This window comes from Puma concolor, chromosome C1 (genome assembly GCF_028749965.1).
Source record: "Puma concolor isolate L17-30 chromosome C1, mPumCon1.1.hap2, whole genome shotgun sequence".
Classification (NCBI taxonomy): domain Eukaryota; kingdom Metazoa; phylum Chordata; class Mammalia; order Carnivora; family Felidae; genus Puma; species Puma concolor.
In genome coordinates this window covers 148,894,120-148,914,589 of record NC_141674.1, presented here as the reverse complement: position 1 = coordinate 148,914,589, position 20,470 = coordinate 148,894,120, and the positions used below count along the sequence as shown (strand labels likewise).

General features: G+C 38.6%; 1 protein-coding gene across 5 annotated transcripts in view; it reads left to right on the top strand.

The window, feature by feature from the left end:
• Window positions 1-20,470, top strand: part of CCDC148 (coiled-coil domain containing 148) — a 264,311-nt gene that overhangs the window by 156,810 nt on the left and 87,031 nt on the right. For all 5 annotated transcript variants that reach the window (XM_086718663.1, XM_086718662.1, XM_086718665.1 and 2 more), the window contains one exon: window positions 1,526-1,666. In XM_086718663.1, the coding sequence (XP_086574789.1) occupies window positions 1,526-1,666 (141 nt within the window). The remainder of the gene's footprint in view (window positions 1-1,525; window positions 1,667-20,470) is intronic.

Here is a 20,470-nt window from a genome sequence, read left to right as displayed (position 1 = left end):
TTCTAGGAATGGGCTTCCAAAGAAGATAAATATAATGGCCAGGATAAGCAGCAGATTGGGAAACCTAGGTGTGTCTGAGAAACAACAGTCTGAATTTCCTTGGTTATTCTGATAAATACGGGAAGTATATTTTTAGAAAACAGACTTTGAATATTGAAAGTGAGAAAAGAGCTTAACTATTAGTCACTTTAATTCCTTGTATTTTATATATTCCATTCTCATTTTATGTATTACCATAATGAGTCATGCTTATATCAAATATAAGACATGAGGTATTAAATTGGTAACGCTAGTTTCTTCCTTTTCTAAAAAGAATTCTGCACACATCTCCATCTCCCTTTTATCTGATTTCTCAGCTTTCTTAGTGTGCATGGAAAGTGTAAATGTTTGTTTCTATTTTGTTAGTTTCATTGGTTTGCTGCCTACAAAGATAACATATTTGTTGTGAAAATGTCACTCAGTACAGAAAGGCTTAAAGAATAAATTTTTAAAATTTCTTGAAATGATGCTATTCAGAGATAACTAGTATTATTACTTTGATAAATCTCCTTCCAAAACTTTTTCTATGGATAGATGCATAGATGATATTTTATATTAAGGACATCATATTTTTAATGTGGTTTTGCACCTACTTTTTTGCATCTAATAATATGTTGTGGATATTTTTTATGTCAATGAATAAAGGTATATAATATTCTTTTTCAATAGCAGTCATTATATGAAAATGCCATAATTAATTTAAGCCACCACCTGTTGCCAGACATTTAGACTCTTTCTAATTTTTCTGTGTAAGCAGCATTGCAGTGAACATTCCTATGGATACATTTTTGTGCACTTATTCAATTGACTGTCTTCTTTGAATAGATTCCTCCAAATGGGATTGTGGGTCAAAAGGTTATGCATATTTTATATTGTGATACATATTTACATATCGCCTCGGGTCCTTTAGAAGTGTTATACCAATTACTCTTCTACCAATAACACCTACCAGTACCCAGAAAGTTCTTTTAAACGTCTTAAACATTTTTTTTTCATCTTCATTCAGGCTCATTTCCCTCACATACGAAATTAAAAGGATGAAATATATTAGTGGTTCTTAAGCTTTTTAGGATCTTAGGATCATTTCAGAATTTTTGAAAACTGTTGACCAGAAACTGGGACCGTTGTTCCAGAAAAACATACCTGTGCAAAAACACAGAAATTTTTACATACTATTTATGAGAATTCATAGATTATTTGAAATCAATTCACAGACTCTTTGGGATCTCACTCCATGAATCCAAGTGAAAAATCTCTGAAATGAGATGATTTTAAAGTTACTCTCTCTTTTTAACATACATGCATACACACACACACACACACATTTCATATACATCATGCACATATCACACTCATGTGCACACAGAATTTTAATGAGTATTTGGAAAAACTTTGACACCTGCTTGATATAGAACCTAGTCTCATTGTGATCTGTGAAATCACTTGACTGGGTATAGCTATTGGAATGAATTTCTATTTATTTCAGGTTCTTCAATGGCGAGCCCACCAGGAAGAAGTAGCAAGACTGGAAATGGAAATTTCTGCCAGAAGAAGAGAAAAGGAGGAGGAGAGAGAGAAGCTATGGAAGAGGAAGGAATTGTTTCAAAGAGCAGAGAAGAAAAAGAAAGTATGTAATCTGCTATTGTCGTGAATGTGCGAATGAATGTTTAATTGCCTGATTGAGCTTTGAGTGATCTTGGTGTTTGGCATAGAATCATCATAGGTAGTTCTTAGATTCATGAGATTCTAATCTTGCTTCAGTTCATTTAAGCTTCAGAGGTTCATTGGACATGGAGGGGAATCCGCTTTACTGACCTGCATGAGCACAAGAAATTGTGATTAGAAGTAATGCTATAGGTAAAGACAAGACAGGGTTTGTGACTGCTGAGTCTTGTACTAACTAGGGATACGTGGGAGAGCATTTTGTTTGCAGTGCAGCAACTGACGGTCAAAGGTGTCTTTGCTGATAAAATACGTTGTACTAGGGTCAGAGCAACTCATGCAATACAAAAGGCCCTTTAAAGAATTTACTTCTTGTTTTATTATTTGTTATATTGTTTGTTTTTCATTTACTAACATAAATTCATGACTCTACTTTTGAGAAAACATTTGCTTCCCAGTTTTCAAAATACTAATCACAACACTTATTAACAGCTTTAAAACGATTGCCAACAATCTGTGGAAGAAAAAGTGTATTTGAGGCAGGATTTTAAAAATATATTTGGGGTATTTATTTAGATATTTTTGTGTGTTTACACCTCAAAAACTGATAAAAATAATCACATTAGTACTCATCACTTAGCACTGAGTTTACTCAGGATACTCAGGACCTCCCCAAAGTCAGTCTCGATCATAAATTTTATTTCTATCTTTCCAAGCCATGTATTGCTTTTAACATCTTTTAATACATAGTTTGTGACTTTTACATTTTCTTTTCATGAATACTCTCTTACTGTATCATTTTGCAGCATGTACTTCTTTATTTAACTCTACATTTTTGAGATATAGCCATGTTAATAGGCAGAGACTTAGTTCACCCCTTTCTACTGCTACATGATATTTCATTATAGAATGAGGCTACCGTTTATCCCTTCTGTTAGTGGTTGACATTTACATTTCTAAAGTTTTGTTCTTGCACCTGTGCTGAAGCAGTCACTTGTCACATCAACTGGGGCACATGTGCACAGCTTTCTCTACAGTACACTGAGGAGGAGAATTAGGATTTCTATGCTTTCAGTTTTATATGCTTTTTTTCTTTATAAGGTATTATAAATTTTCTTTTTGACTTTTGCCAATGTGATGAATATAAACAGTATCTTGGTGTCTTCAACTGGATTCTCCTGATCACTTGTGAGATTGAAAATTTCCTCATGTTTATTGGGTGATTTTCTTCCTTTGGGAATTGCTTATTAGTACTTTTTATCTACTTGTCTATTTTTCTTTATTAATCTGTAGAAGTTCTTTATAAGCTCTGGATATTATTGCTTTCCGTTTGTTATATAGGTTGCAAATTTATTTTCTTTCATTGGACATCTGCCTTTACATTTGGTCTGTAGTGTCTGTAGTTCATGGAAATTTAAAGTGATCAAGGAATCAAAGTTATTAAACTTTCTTTAAAAGATATTTTATTTTATTTTTTATTTTTTGAGAGAGATAGCAAGAGATAGAAAGAGAGAGAATAGTAAGCAGGCTCCAAACTCAGCATGGAATCTCTTGCATGGCTTGATCCCATGCCCCGGGATCATGACCTGAGCCAAAAACAAGAGTCAGACACTCAACAGACTGAGCCACCCAGATGCCCCTAAACTGTTTCTCTTTGTGAACTGTGTTTTCCTTATGAATCATGACCTGGTAGTGAGAACATCTCTACACAGTTTATGCTTCTGCTCAGGGCCCTACGCATTTTACTGGCTCAGGACCAGTGCATATATTAACTGTGAGATTTGGGACCAATTCTGTGAGGTTGGAGTGGCTGCTGACTTAGCACTCATGCACAGCACCAGCCTGGGTTCTGCTGCTGACCCCTTCCCTGCTCTGGTCCCAAGCAGAAAGTCAGCTCCCTTGTCACTTCTGGGGAGTGGTCCTGGTGTGTCTCAGTCCCATTTGGTGTTTGGACAAGTTCTATAGGACTTCTTGCTCTTTTTTAAGTGACATGGTTCCAGCTCCTGTATATAAATCCCACACCTAATATTAAACACCCAACCACTAGCTCCTCAGGCCTGTTTCAGGCTCAATTCTGCCCAAGGGCCCCTTGGCTTTGGCTCCCTCTTACTGCTCTGACTTTATGTTCCGTCTTTATCTTCAGCACTGGGGCATTGTGTGTCTTTGTGTTATAGTTTGCCCCAAATTTCTATGTGTTTAAACTGGGAAAGGAGATTTCTTTAAAAAAATTTTTTTTAATGTTTTAATTTATTTTTGAGAGAGATAGAGCACAAGTGGGGCAGTCGCAGAGAGAGGCAGACACAGAAACCGAAGCAGGCTCCAGGCTCTGAACTGTCAGCACAGAGCCAGACCCGGGCCTCAAACTTGTGAGCTACGAGATTATGACCTGAGCTGAAGTCGGACGCTTAACCGACTGAGCCACCCAGAGGAACCAACTGAGCCCCTAAACTGGGAAAGGAGATTTCTTTTTTTTTTTTCAATATATGAAATTTATTGTCAAATTGGTTTCCATACAACACCCAGTGCTCATCCCAAAAGGTGCCCTCCTCAATACCCATCACCCACCCTCCCCTCCCTCCCACCCCCCATCAACCCTCAGTTTGTTCTCAGTTTTTAAGAGTCTCTTATGCTTTGGCTCTCTCCCACTCTAACCTCTTTTTTTTTTTTTTTCTTCCCCTCCCCCATGGGTTTCTGTTAAGTTTCTCAAGATCCACATAAGAGTGAAACCATATGGTATCTGTCTTTCTCTGTATGGCTTATTTCACTTAGCATCACACTCTCCAGTTCCATCCACGTTGCTACAAAAGGCCATATTTCATTCTTTCTCATTGCCACGTAGTATTCCATTGTGTATATAAACCACAATTTCTGGGAAAGGAGATTTCTATGTCAACTCAGACATACTGACCAAAGTTCTGGCTGCCTTTATATATACTACAAATCCAGACTCTCTTTGTTCTAACTGTTTTATATGCTGAAGACAAATTTTAGTTCTTTGGTGTTTAACAGCAGTTTGGCAGAAACCCTCCTATAGTTTCTCAAGTCAGAAGCTCCCCTGGCTTGAAGCTGACTGCTTTGTTAGCTGGTGCTCTGTTTTTCTCCATCCACCATCTTTCCTGCCTGGATTTCTCTTCTCATAAGTGAACAGCAGCAGAGATAGAGAAACAACTCCATGTATAAAACCCCACATGAGGATTCTGAAGAACAGAGAATTCTCCTAATTTTTCTTCTCAGCAATTTGTCTGTTAGAGAATGATACTGTCTTTTTTTTTTTTTATGATACTTTTTGTGGAGTAACAATGTGTGTATCCAATGCCAAAGTTTACCATGGTAGGTGCCCAGTTCTTTTCAAACTGATCTTTAAATCTGTGCTTTAAAACTTGAGTTGAACAAAACATTCACAGTTTTCATAGTTTTATCCCAAGACTCAAGGAAAGTTTTGAGTCATAGGCTGTTAGGTGATAATGGTAATATTTCAGAAGCATCTCTTCACTTTTAAAATTATTGTCATGATAAAATCAAAAGATAAAGTCTTTCCATAAACTATCCCTAGGAGCTATTGTAAGAAACAAAATTACTGTGCTAGGTGAACCTTAAAGCGCCCGATATGTAATATTGGTCCCAGTGCTCCCCTTTCACTAGACGTGACTCTTTGGGTGGCTTGGAGAACATAAAAACTACTCTGCATCACAGCATTTTAAGATGTTTTGTTGCTGCCTGGTGCCTGGTGTTCTATGGGATCAAAGCAAGGATAGTTTCAGCCTCACTCAAAACAGAGATTTCAACCAAGGCTCACATAAAAAGGAGACCTAGTCCTTCCTTAGTCTAGCATGTCACAATTCTCTCCCAGTGTGACCAGTTCCTAATCTATCATTGAAGCTCCCCACATTGTAGAGCTGAGGGATGGAGCATGATCAGGGAAGTCAGAATAACTTCACCAGCCATGGTCCACCAGCCCTGTGACCTTCTGCCTTACCTCAGAGATGTTTCTGGGGAGGAAGCTATCGTTTTGTGATCTCGTAGCCTCAAGTGACATATCAGTAAATATCGATAGACTCAGCCTTCCATAAAAGCTTGGCATGTAGGTGGTCTCCCTTGTCCTCAGGTAATGTGGCAAATACTCAGAATTATATTCATCCCACAGGTAACCAGGGAAGAGGAGAAACAGTTCTAAAATAAAAGAAGGTAGGCTATCATAAACAGAATGTAGGCTAGAGGGCTAGAACACTGCTTCTCAGAAGATTCGAGAAGCTCTGTGCTTAGGAGGGAATCCAGAGTACCTTCTCAATTCAGATCAAGGCTATTCTCTCAGTGTGGGAGTCTGTGGGTTCTTATGAGAACAATTTATCATGAAATCTCTTTCCCAGTGTTTCTTAATCTAATAATATGCTGATCTAAAGAGCTACGAGTGGCGGGGGGTGGGGGGAAGGTAGACACAGAAGAATGATAAAAAAATAATAATAATTCCCAGACTATAAAATCTACTTCTTCAGGATTGTTGGGATATAAAGGGGCCAATGGATAATGGCCAATGGGCCTGTGACAGGCAGGCTCCTAAGATGGTCCCAGAGATTTTCTGCCCTCCTGGAATACATATCCTAATCACCAGAACAATAAATGCTGCAGGTTAGGTTATATTATATGGCACAACCTTGAGAAAGGAAAATGACCTGGATGGAGAGCAGAGTTTGAAAGTACAGAGTTTTCTTTGGTCACAAGAGGGGTCGGCAGAGATTTGAAGCATGAAAAGGACATGACTCAGCATTTTGGCTTGAAGATTGAGGGGGTCACATGGCAAGGAATGTGGGTGGACTCTAGGAGCCAAGAGTGGCCCTGGCTGACAGCCAGAAGGGAAATGGGAACCTGTAACCTATAGTCCTACAGCTATAAGGAACTGAATTCTGCCAAAAACAAGAATGAGCTTGAAAGCATATTTTTCTCGGGTCTCCTAGGTGGTTCAGTCGGTTAAGTGTCACTCTTAATTTTGGCTCAGGCATTATCTCATGGTTTGTGAGTTGGAGCCCTGCATTAGGCTCCATGCTGACAGTGCAGATTCTGTTTGGGATTCTCTCTCTCCCCTTCTCTCTGCCTATCCCCCACTCACACACATGCTCTCTCACTCTTTCTCTCTCTCTCAAAAAACAAAAACATTGGGGCACCTGGGTGGCTTAGTCGGTTAATTGTCTGACTTTGGCTCAGGTCATGATCTCCCAGTTTGTGGGTTCAAGCTCTGTGTCGGGCCCTGTACTGACAGCTCAGGGCCTAGAGACTGCTTCAGATTCTGTGTCTCCCTCTCTCTCTGCCCCTCCCATGCTCATGCTCTGTCTGTCTGTCTCTGTCTCTCTCAAAAAATAAACATTAAAAAAATTAAAAAAAAAAAGCAAGCAAGCAAGCAAGCAAGAAAATATTGTTCTCTAAAGCTCCCAGATGAAAACTCAGTTTTGTCTACACCTTGATTTCAGTCTTGGGATGTCATGGGCAGAGAGCCCAGCCACAACATACTGGACTTCTGACTTATAGGAGTCTGAGCTCATAAGTGAGTGTTGTTTTAAGCTGCAAAATTGGTGGTTATTTGTTACACAACAACTTAAGAAAACTAGTACAGTTTTTGGTATTTAGAAGTGAATTGTTGCTATAACAAATACCTAAAAATGTGAAAGTAGCTTTGGAGTTGGCAAGTGGGAGGAAGCAGGAAGAATTTTGAAGAACATGATAGAAAAAAAGACAGGAATGCCTTGAACTGACGTAGCAGAAATGTGAATGTTAAAGATGTGGCTGCTGAGTCTCAGAAGGAAGTGATGAGCATACTATTGAAAGCTGGAGAAAGGAGGATCACTGTTATGTGGTGGCAGGAATCAATTCTGTGCTGCAGTTAGTTAGAAAACTTTCCTGAGTAATGAACTTCATAGGTGATGAACTAAGAAGATTTCCGAAGTGTTGAAGATGTCACCTGGGTTTTTTTGCTACTTATAGTAAAAAGGAGAGATTTGATGGTTTGGGAAATTCTCAACCTATCTAAATGGCAAAAGACTCTAGACTTCAGAGATTATTGCTGTCATCATGCCATAGAGAAAAGGCTGAAAGTATGAATATACAACCCTTTGTTATAGCCTCGAAAAGATCACAGGGACAGAGTATTCAGTCATATAAAAGACCCTTCCAAGAGATTAAGGGTGTTTCTCATAGATCTTCTCAAACTAGAGAGCCTCTGGGAAGTTTAAGGGCAATTTCTCTCAGCCACCTCAAGGGAAAACCAAGGAAGAGAAAGGGTTATCTTGAAAAGACCTGTCAGTGTGTGGCTTTTGTCTAATGGAGTGAATCCCCATAAAATCTGCAAAAGCTCATTTGTTTCTTGAGAAAATTTTATCAGAAACACTTCCAGCTTGGACTGAAAGAGAGTGAGTATGTAATGAAAGGAGGCTCATAGACCTCCTAAAATTCTAGTGGCAGGAAGCAGAAACTTGGAATTCCTAACACTTCTGGTGCTGGACCAAAGCCACCTACCTAGGGTCAGGAAAAGCTTCTCTTCACTTCTCACCATGTTATACATAGAGTAGTTGTATCAGTTCCCAGTAAGAAATATTGATGGTAAGATTGTGTATAAACTCAAAGGGGCCACTAAAGGTCCAATAGGACAATCATTCATCCATTTATTTATTTATTCAATAAGTATGTACCAAGCATCTTTAATATGACACATATTGTACCCAGTCCCTCATGCAATTATAAAATGTCGCCCCACTCAAACAGAAATTGCCCCTTTTCTGGTATCTTTTTAAAGGGATGTGTTTATGGAGTACTACATGGCAATGAGAAAGAATGAAATATGGCCCTTTGTAGCAATGTGGATGGAACTGGAGAGTGTGATGCTAAGTGAAATAAGCCATACAGAGAAAGACAGATACCGTATGTTTTCACTCTTATGTGGATCCTGAGAAACTTAACAGAAACCCATGGGGAAGGGGAAGGAAAAAAAAAAAAAGAGGTTAGAGTGGGAGAGAGCCAAAGCCTAAGAGACTCTTAAAAACTGAGAACAAACTGAAGGTTGATGGGGGGTGGGAGGGAGGGGAGGGTGGGTGATGGGTATTGAGGAGGGCACCTTTTGGGATGAGCACTGGGTGTTGTATGGAAACCAATTTGACAATCAATTTCATATTAAAAAAAAAATAAAGGGATGTGTTTACCTGCTCCACCACAAAGATAATATGCGATTCTTGGTTAGGTCAGTAGAAGCTTTTACTACTAATAAAGAAGGGTTTATTTTAGCTCCAAACTTAATGAGTGTAACAAAAGGGCTAATAGAACAAAATTAAAAATACAAAATGGAGTGAACTATATAGAGTCTACAATTAGTTAAATTAAGCATGACTACATATAGTAAATTAAATATATATGCATATATACACAGTATTTACAAATGGGTATATTTGTGTACCCCCTCCCCCCCACACACACACAATTATAGTGTGACTTTCCTGTCTCTCTCAGTGGGTAGCGATAGCTGAAGGAGATCAGGACAGTGCCTTTGCCGTCATTCATGCCTAGACCTCCTCTTCTATTATTTCCTGATCCTGTATCATCAAACCGTACTGTGGGCATCTATCCTCATGTGATGGCCTGTGCTACTCTGAATGCTTCCTAGTGTGCATCCTCTTATGCCAATGAAACTTACTAGTTTTGCTACAGTTGATCAAGGTCCAGGCCTTCGCATATGAACTTTTTGCCCTGACTGACTCTAGTAAGGTTCATCAACTATCCATTAATTTTTCTTTGTGTTTGGGTCTTTAATTGCTCCCGTATACATTTGCATACTGCACGATACAGAACTGTCCTATGCAATTTCCTTCAAATGCCTGTGACTGATTATCTTTCATTTCCAGTGAATGCTCTGCTATTGCAGAGGGAGGGGGATATAGATTTTGAGGATTTAGGTAGTGGAAAAAAGGACCTTTAAGATCAGAGCACTGCCTGGAAAACATCCCCTGACAGAGACACCTCTGAGATGGCACCTTGTAGTCTAGACCCTCTGTTTCTTCCAGGTCCTTTTGTCTCATGCTGCTCCTTCTCAACCTTGATGAAAGGAGTGGTGTGTGTGTGTGTGAGAGAGATTGTGATCTAAATGGATCCCACTTAGACTAAAATGACTTAAGCTATAAATATTGTAAATTTATGTAATATATCACTGAGGACTGACTGAGTTGTGAACATACAAAAAAAAAAAACCCCACAGCATTCGGCAACATAGTAATGCAATGACGTTCAGTTGATTTAAAATGGGCTTACAGCACTCTTTACATTTTCATAAAATGGAGACTATGAAATATAAAAACTCATTGATGCCTTGGACCTTGGAAATATGTCTTTGAAATTCTCTGAACTCCAGTTTGATCTCTGCTGTAACTACACCCACCTAACTCTCTCACTGCAAACATCTACTTTTCAAAGGAACCACCTGCCACTAAAGCCAAACTATCCCCAGCTGGTTGAGTCCCAATCTGTTGAATTACTTCCCACCCTCAGTTTTGTGGTTCTCTCAATTACTAACTCCTAGAAGTGTGAAGTTTCAGTAAAAGTTTGAGGGGGTGTTTGTCTTTTAATTATTGTTTCTTTTATTTGGGAATCTGATGAACATGGGAACTATCAAACCTAATGATAACTATATCATAATATCCTAACTATTAGGATATTATAATTAAAAGGAGAAGATAGTTATATTTTATGTAAAAATGACTCCAAATAAACTGGGGGTCAGAGTTTATTTTCTGAAATTTTAATATTAGTCCTCTTTTTTATATGAAATTTATTGTCAAATTTGTTTCCATACAACACCCAGTGCTCATCCCAACAGGCGCCCTCCTCAATGCCCATCACCCACTTTCCCCTCCCTCCACCCTAATATTAGTCCTCTGAATAATATTGTTTAAGTAAAGAAAGTAATGTAATATGGGAGGTTTAATTTTCCAAAAGAAGTCAAGGATTATATAATTTAAAAATATTCATAACATTCCTTATTTTGTTATTAAAATTTAGAAATGAACATTAATGTAAGCTTATTAATTAATGGATTCTAACATTCTAATATGAGACTGAATATAGAGTCAACTCTCAGTATGAATCAACAGGTGGCATAAAGATAGGATGGTAGTCTAAGAACCTCAATTTTCTAGTGTCAACTGTCTTTTAAAAGTGAAAATTTCTAGGTGATGTCACCAGGATGGTGACCTAGTTTGTTCCTGACTTCATTCCCTCTCAGAAAAGGAACAACTGACTTCTATTCCAGAACAAGACAGCACTGGGAGAATCCTAGAACATGGGGGTGAGGCTGAAACAGCACCTTACACCAGAAACCATGACAGACTGCATTAGAGGGGTAAGAGAAGAGGCTACACATTGACACTGCATTGCCTCTCCCCCTATGACAGTGCAGCACCACACAGGTCTCCCTTGAGCCTCCAGTTTGTCTTTTGGAAAAAGGCCAGGGGGAGACAACCAGCCTCTCCCAGCATTGTGGGTCATTTTGTGGGAGCCCCTCCTCTGATCTCATACAACACGGATTGCAGGGAATCATCAGGGGCCCAGCCACTAGGCATCTGTGATGGAGAAGGTGTGTGTGTGTGTGGAGGGGGGATGGGCTTGCAGCAACCAGCACACAGACCTTGGCAGACTGAGTTCATATCTGCAGTGTCCACATTGTAACCCCAACCAGCAGTTTTACTCATCTGCAATACCAAACTGGGGGTGCAGATCTGTCTAATTTGGATCCTCAAATAAGGAGTTTTGCCAGTCCTAGAGCCTGGTCTGTTTATGCCCAGTCAGGGTGCTGAGTCACAGCCTCACCCCGTGGAAAGTATCTCCTAGTCCCATTTGACCAGATGGGATTATAACAACTTCTGGAAGCTGTGTGGTCCAGTGGCACTGAGAGGTGGGTGGAAAGAGCTGATAGCCCCCAGAGCAAAGCCAGTACAGAGCATGGAGCTTCCTGGGCTATGCACAGACATTGGGATTAATTTATAGACAAGTCTGGGGGTAACTACTGGACAGTCAGAACTAGAGGGTCTGTTTGGGCATTTGAGCGCCACCTGGAGTATCCCCTCCTTCTCACATTCAGGCAAGGGTGCTGAGACATAGCCCTACCTACTATGGAAAGTGTCTTCCAGCCTCATCTGCCCAGAAGGACTGGTGAAAACACCTGAGAGCTGTGTGGCCCAGTGGTATTTGAGTTGAGAGAAGGGCAGCAGAGCTGATAGTTCAGAGAACAAAGGCAGTAGCTAGGGAAACTGGGGTGGCGGTTGGCTTCAGTTAAGAAAACAAACAGAGATTTAGAACTGCTTCTCTCACTGTGCCAGGGAAGGGAATTTAATTTGTAGCCCTGCTTATCACTGAATATAACCTTCAGCCTGTACAACCAGGGAACTTAACCAGAGCACATAAGAAGCTGCATAGATGATTCAACAGCCCTACATGCAATGGCACCTGAACAGAGAGCACAGCCTGTGGCTTCCCTTATCTGCAGAGCAAACTGGTTGTCTCACTTGACCAGGGAATTCAATGCACAACCAAGCCTCATTTGGTTTCCCAAACAATAAGCTATACAGGCCCTGGGCCCTGTCCTACTGCCCTGCCAGTGCAGGGAGGCTAACTCATAGTTCCACCTATTACTGAATATTGTACCCAATCCTAACCATCTAGTAAGCCTGGCCAGAAAATTCAGACAACCATGGAGCCATCCTACAGCCACACTTGTATAGGGAACCAAGCCAGTAGTCCTATTTAAATGTTCTTAGCCAATAACAACCCCCCACCCCAATCCCTGTCCTCAGAACTTGAACAATTCCCTCACACAAAAATAGCCCATAATATCAAACCCCACCTTCCCAAAGGCATTACTAGCAAACAGACTCAGAAACCCAAACTGAGCTGACTGGTGAAGAACTATCTCTGCCAAAGCAAACCTGTATAGTCTGCAACAGGAGCCCCATTACTAAAATGCATAAAAACCAACATAGGGAATCAGGGATTATGAAAAATCGTGTAAATATGACACCACCAAAAGAAACCAATAAAACTCTAAAGATAGGGAGATCTATGAACTCTCAGAAAAGAAATTCAGAATAACTCTCTTAAGGAAGTTTAGTGAAGTACAAGAAAACACAGACAACAAAACAACATTAGGAAAACGGTACATTAACAAAGATATAGCAACCATCAAAAACAAATAAACAAGCAAACAAACAAGCAAACAAAAAACCCACCCAAACTCAAACAAACAGAAATCCTAGAGTTGAAAATATAGCAACTGAATTGAAGAATTCAACAAGAGTTTCAGAAGTAGACTCAACTATTCAGAAGAAAGGTTCAGCAACTGAGAGGGTAGGACATTGAAAATTACCTAGTTAGAGGAGAAAAAGAAAAAAATGAAAAAGAGTATTAGAATATAAGGAGAAAAAGAAGTAAAAGTGTAGAATGTATTAATTCTATCGAAGTCGTCAGTTTAAAATAGGGTGTTATAAGTTTAATATATTTTATGTAAACCTCATTGTAACTGCAAAGGAAAATCTTGTAGTAATGACACAAAAGAATGTGAAAAAGAAATCAAAGAATATCAATACCAAAATACAGCAAAACTCAAAAAAATAAGGGTAAGAAACAAGGAACAATGGATCTACAAAATAACCAGAAAACGATTAACAAAATGGCCATCAATAGTAAGTTCTTACCTATCAAATATTTACTTTAAATTTAACAGATTAAACTCTCTAATCAAAAGATATATAATGACTGAGTGGATTTAACAAAAAAACAAAAACCCAGACCCAATAATATGCTGCCTACAAGAGACTCACTTCAGCTTTAAAGAGACACATAGACTGAGAGTGAAGGGGTGGATAGAGACATTTCAAGCAAATGATAACCAAAGCCAATCAGCCAAGCAACAACAACAACAACAACAAAAGATCAAAAACAAACAAAAAAACCCCAAAGTAGCTATACTCATATCTGATAAAATAGACTTTAAGCTAAAAAATGATAAAAATAGACAAAGGTTATTATATAACGATAAAGTGTTCAAGACATCAAGATGATATAACAACTGTAAAAATGTAAATATTTACATGCCCAACATTGGAGCACCTAAATATGTAAAGCAAAAACTAATAAAGCTAAAAGGGGAAATAAACAGTAATGCAATAATAGTTGGGGACTTTAATACTCCACTCTAAACAATAAGTAGATTTCCAAGCAAAATCAATAAGGAAACAGTGGATTTGCACAATACTATAGGACAAATGGACCTAGCAGACATATACAAAACATTCTATTCAACAGCAGAATACACATTCTTCTAAGAGCACATGGAACATTTTCTAAGATTGATCTTAAGTTAGGCCACAAAACAAGTTTTAGCAAATATAAGAAAGTCAAATATTAATAAAATGAAAGAAAAGGATTGTATGATCATCTCAATAGATGCATGAAAAACATTCAGCAAAATTCAACATACATTCATGATAAAAACTCTTAAATCAGGCAAAGAAAGAACGTATTTCAATATAATAAAGGCCATATGTTGGGATCTGTGCTGAGCATGGAGTCTTCTTGGGATTCTCTCGCCCTCTCTTTCTGCCTCTCCCTCACTTATGCTGTCTTCAGAATAAAAAAGATTTTTTTTAAAAAGGGGGCACCTGTGTGGCTCAGTTGGTTAAGCGTCCAATCCTTGATTTGGCTCAGGTCATGATCTCATGGTCGTGAGATTGAGTCCCACATCAGCTTCTACACTGAGCATGGAGCCTGCTTGGGATTCTCTCTCTCCTTCTCTCTCTGTCTCTCCCCCACTCACACTATCTCTCTCTTAAAATAAATAAATAAACATTAAAAAAAGAGACAAGCCCATAGCTAACATCATACTCGATGGTGAAAGGATGACAGCTTTTTCTGTAACATCAGGAACAACACAGGATTCCCATTCTTGCAATTCTATTCAGCATAGTACTAGAGGTCCTAGGTAGAGCAATCAGGCAATGAAAGTGGAGAGAAGAGAAGGGAAGGGAAGAGAAGAAGGAGGGAAGGGTATCAGGATTGTAAAGGAAGAAGTAATAGTGTCTCCATTTGCAGACAACATAATTTTATATATAGAAAATCCTAGAGAATCAGCCAAAAAGTGTTAGATCTAATCATTGATTTTAGTAAAGTTGCAGGATACAAAATTAATACAAAAATTAATAGCATTTCTATACAGTAAAAATGAAAATTTTTAAAATGAAGAAATCAATCCCATTTACAGCAGCATCAAAAGCATCAAAAACTATAAAGTACTTAAGAACAAATATAAATGGGGTCCCCTGCATGGCTCAGTCAGTTAAGTGCCCGACTTTAGCTCAGGTCATAATTTCATGATTCATGAGTTTGAGTCCCATATCAGGGTTTCGGATCCTGTGTCCCCCTGTCTCTCTGCCCCTCCCCTGCTTGACCTTTCTCCCTGTCTCTCTAAAAATAAATAAATAAACTTAAAAAATAGAACAAATTTAGTTAAAGAGGTGAAATCTCTTCATACTAAAAATTACAAGACACTGATGAAATATATTGATGAAGACACAAATAAATGGAAACATATTTTGTGTTCATGGGTTGTAAGAAGTAATATTGTTGATATGTACTGAAAGCCATCTACAAATTCACTATCACTATCAAGAGTCTAATGGCATTTTTTACAGAAGTAGAAAAAACACTATTAAAATGTATATGGATCCACAAAAACCTTGAAGAGCCAAAGAAATCCTGAGAAAGAACAAAGAAAGAGGTATATAATACTTCTTGATTTCAAGCCATGCTATAAAGCTACAGTCATGAAAGCAGTATGATACTGGCATAAAAACAGACAAATAGACTAATGGAACATAATAGAAAATTCAGAAATAAACTGAACCCTCAATGGTCAACTAATACTTGAGAAGAGAGCCAAGAATTCTCAATGGAGAAAATACAGTCTCCTCATTAAATGTAACTGGGATAATTGGATATTCACATGTAAAAGGAAGAAATTGGAACCATATCTTATACCACTCACCAAAATTAACTCAAAATGGATTAAAGACTTAAATATAAGATCTGAAACCATGAAACTCCTAGAAGGAAACGTAGGAACAAAGCTCCTTGACATGGGTCTTAGTAATGATTTTTCAGTGTGATACCTGAAGCTCAAAGCAACAAAATAAAAGATAAACAAGTGGGACTACATCTAACTAAAAAGCTTCTGCAATCAAAAGAAACAACCAACAAAGTGGGAAGACAACCTAAGTAATGGGAAAAAATATTTGCAAACCATACATTTGATGAGGGGTTAATATCCAAAATATATACAGAACTCATACAACTTAACAACAAAAACAAAACAACCCAATTTTAAAAATGGACAATTTTTTTTTAATTTATATATGAAATTTATTGTCAAATTGGTTTCCATACAACACCCAGTGCTCATCCCAAAAGGTGCCCTCCTCAGTACCCATCACCCACCCTCTCCTCCCTCCCACCCCCCATCAACCCTTAGTTTGTTCTCAGTTCTCAACAGTCTCTTATGCTTTGGCTCTCTCCCACTCTAACCTCTTTTTTTTTTTTTTTTGTTCCCCTCCCCCATGGGTTTCTCTTAAGTTTCTCAGGATCCACATAAGAGTGAAACCATATGGTATCTGTCTTTCTCTGTATGGCTTATTTCACTTAGCATCACACTCTCCAGTTCCATCCACGTTGCTACAAAAGGCCATATTTCATTTTTTCTCATTGCCACGTAGTACTCCATTGTGTATATAAACCACAATTTCTTTATCCATTCATCAGTTGATGGACATTTAGGCTCTTTCCATAATTTGGCTATTGTTGAGAGTGCTGCTATGAACATTGGGGTACAAGTGCCCCTATGCATCAGTACTCCTGTGTCCCTTGGATAAATTCCTAGCAGTGCTATTGCTGGGTCATAGGGTAGGTCTATTTTTAATTTTCTGAGGAACCTCCACACTGCTTTCCAGAGCGGCTGCACCAATTTGCATTCCCACCAACAGTGCAAGAGGGTTCCCGTTTCTCCACATCCTCTCCAGCATCTATAGTCTCCTGATTTGTTCATTTTGGCCACTCTGACTGGCGTGAGGTGATATCTGAGTGTGGTTTTGATTTGTATTTCCCTGATAAGGAGCGACGCTGAACATCTTTTCATGTGCCTGTTGGCCATCCGGATGTCTTCTTTAGAGAAGTGTCTATTCATGTTTTCTGCCCATTTCTTCACTGGGTTATTTGCTTTTCGGGTGTGGAGTTTGGTGAGCTCTTTATAGATTTGGATACTAGCCCTTTGTCCGATATGTCATTTGCAAATATCTTTTCCCATTCCGTTGGTTGCCTTTTAGTTTTGTTGGTTGTTTCCTTTGCTGTGCAGAAGCTTTTTATCTTCATAAGGTCCCAGTAATTCACTTTTGCTTTTAATTCCCTTGCCTTTGGGGATGTGTCGAGTAAGAGATTGCTACGGCTGAAGTCAGAGAGGTCTTTTCCTGCTTTCTCCTCTAAGGTTTTGATGGTTTCCTGTCTCACATTCAGGTCCTTTATCCATTTTGAGTTTATTTTTGTGAATGGTGTGAGAAAGTGGTCTAGTTTCAACCTTCTGCATGTTGCTGTCCAGTTCTCCCAGCACCATTTGTTAAAGAGACTGTCTTTTTTCCATTGGATGTTCTTTCCTGCTTTGTCAAAGATGAGTTGGCCATACGTTTGTGGGTCTAGTTCTGGGGTTTCTATTCTATTCCATTGGTCTATGTGTCTGTTTTTCTGCCAATACCATGCTGTCTTCATGATGACAGCTTTGTAGTAGAGGCTAAAGTCTGGGATTGTGATGCCTCCTGCTTTGGTCTTCTTCTTCAAAATTACTTTGGCTATTCGGGGCCTTTTGTGGTTCCATAGGAATTTTAGGATTGCTTGTTCTAGTTTCGAGAAGAATGCTGGTGCAATTTTGATTGGGATTGCATTGAATGTGTAGATAGCTTTGGGTAGTATTGACATTTTGATAATATTTATTCTTCCAATCCATGAGCAGGGAATGTCTTTCCATTTCTTTAAATCTTCTTCAATTACCTTCATAAGCTTTCTATAGTTTTCAGCATACAGATCCTTTACATCTTTGGTTAGATTTATTCCTAGGTATTTGATGCTTCTTGGTGCAATTGTGAATGGGATCAGTTTCTTTATTTGTCTTTCTGTTGCTTCATTGTTAGTGTATAAGAATGCAACTGATTTCTGTACATTGATTTTGTATCCTGCAACTTTGCTGAATTCATATATCAGTTCTAGCAGACTTTTGGTGGAGTCTATCGGATTTTCCATGTATAATATCATGTCATCTGCAAAGAGCGAAAGTTTGACTTCATCTTTGCCAATTTTGACGCCTTTGATTTCCTTTTGTTGTCTGATTGCTGATGCTAGAACTTCCAGCACTATGTTAAACAACAGCGGTGAGAGTGGGCATCCCTGTCGTGTTCCTGATCTCAGGGAAAAAGCTCTCAGTTTTTCCCCGTTGAGGATGATGTTAGCTGTGGGCTTTTCATAAATGGCTTTTATGATCTTTAAGTATGTTCCTTCTATCCCGACTTTCTCAAGAGTTTTTATTAAGAAAGGGTGCTGGATTTTGTCAAAGGCCTTTTCTGCATCGATTGACAGGATCATATGGTTTTTCTCTTTTTTTTTCTTAATGTGATGTATCACGTTGATTGATTTGCGAATGTTGAACCAGCCCTGCATCCCAGGAATGAATCCCACTTGATCATGGTGAATAATTCTTTTTATATGCCGTTGAATTTGATTTGCTAGTATCTTATTGAGAATTTTTGCATCCATATTCATCAGGGATATTGGCCTGTAGTTCTCTTTTTTTACTGGGTCTCTGTCTGGTTTAGGAATCAAAGTAATACTGGCTTCATAGAATGAGTCTGGAAGTTTTCCTTCCCTTTCTATTTCTTGGAATAGCTTGAGAAGGATAGGTATTATCTCTGCTTTAAACGTCTGGTAGAACTCCCCTGGGAAGCCATCTGGTCCTGGACTCTTATTTGTTGGGAGATTTTTGATAACCGATTCAATTTCTTCGCTGGTTATGGGTCTGTTCAAGCTTTCTATTTCCTCCTGATTGAGTTTTGGAAGAGTGTGGGTGTTCAGGAATTTGTCCATTTCTTCCAGGTTGTCCAATTTGTTGGCATATAATTTTTCATAGTATTCCCTGATAATTGTTTGTATCTCTGAGGGATTGGTTGTAATAATTCCATTTTCATTCATGATTTTATCTATTTGGGTCATCTCCCTTTTCTTTTTGAGAAGCCTGGCTAGAGGTTTGTCAATTTTGTTTATTTTTTCAAAAAACCAACTCTTGGTTTCATTGATCTGCTCTACAGTTTTTTTAGATTCTATATTGTTTATTTCTGCTCTGATCTTTATTATTTCTCTTCTTCTGCTGGGTTTAGGCTGCCTTTGCTGTTCTGCTTCTATTTCCTTTAGGTGTGCTGTTAGATTTTGTATTTGGGATTTTTCTTGTTTCTTGAGATAGGCCTGGATTGCAATGTATTTTCCTCTCAGGACTGCCTTTGCTGCGTCCCAAAGTGTTTGGATTGTTGTATTTTCATTTTCGTTTGTTTCCATATATTTTTTAATTTCTTCTCTAATTGCCTGGTTGACCCACTCATTCGTTAGTAGGGTGTTCTTTAACCTCCATGCTTTTGGAGGTTTTCCAGACTTTTTCCTGTGGTTGATTTCAAGCTTCATAGCATTGTGGTCTGAAAGTATGCATGGTATGATTTCAATTCTTGTAAACTTATGAAGGGCTGTTTTGTGACCCAGTATATGATCTATCTTGGAGAATGTTCCGTGTGCACTCGAGAAGAAAGTATATTCTGTTGCTTTGGGATGCAGAGTTCTAAATATATCTGTCAAGTCCATCTGATCCAATGTCTCATTCAGGGCCCTTGTTTCTTTATTGACCGTGTGTCTAGATGATCTATCCATTTCTGTAAGTGGGGTGTTAAAGTCCCCTGCAATTACCACATTCTTATCAATAAGGTTGCTTATGTTTATGAGTAATTGTTTTATATATTTGGGCGCTCCGGTATTCGGCGCATAGACATTTATAATTGTTAGCTCTTCCTGATGGATAGACCCTGTCACTATTATATAATGTCCTTCTTCATCTCTTGTTACAGCCTTTAATTTAAAGTCTAGTTTGTCTGATATAAGGATGGCTACTCCAGCTTTCTTTTGGCTTCCAGTAGCATGATAAATAGATCTCCATCCCCTCACTCTCAATCTAAAGATGTCCTCAGGTCTAAAATGAGTCTCTTGTAGACAGCAAATAGATGGGTCTTGTTTTTTTATCCATTCTGATACCCTATGTCTTTTGGTTGGCGCATTTAATCCATTTACATTCAGTGTTATTATAGAAAGATATGGGTTTAGAGTCATTGTGATGTCTGTATGTTTTATGCTTGTAGTGATGTCTCTGGTACTTTGTCTCACAGGGTCCCCCTTAGGATCTCTTGTAGGGCTGGTTGAGTGGTGACAAATTCCTTCAGTTTTTGTTTGTTTGGGAAGACCTTTATCTCTCCTTCTATTCTAAATGACAGACTTGCTGGATAAAGGATTCTCGGCTGCATATTTTTTCTGTCTAGCACACTGAAAATCTCGTGCCAATTCTTTCTGGCCTGCCAAGTTTCAAAAGAGAGATCAGTCACAAGTCTTATAGGTCTCCCTTTAT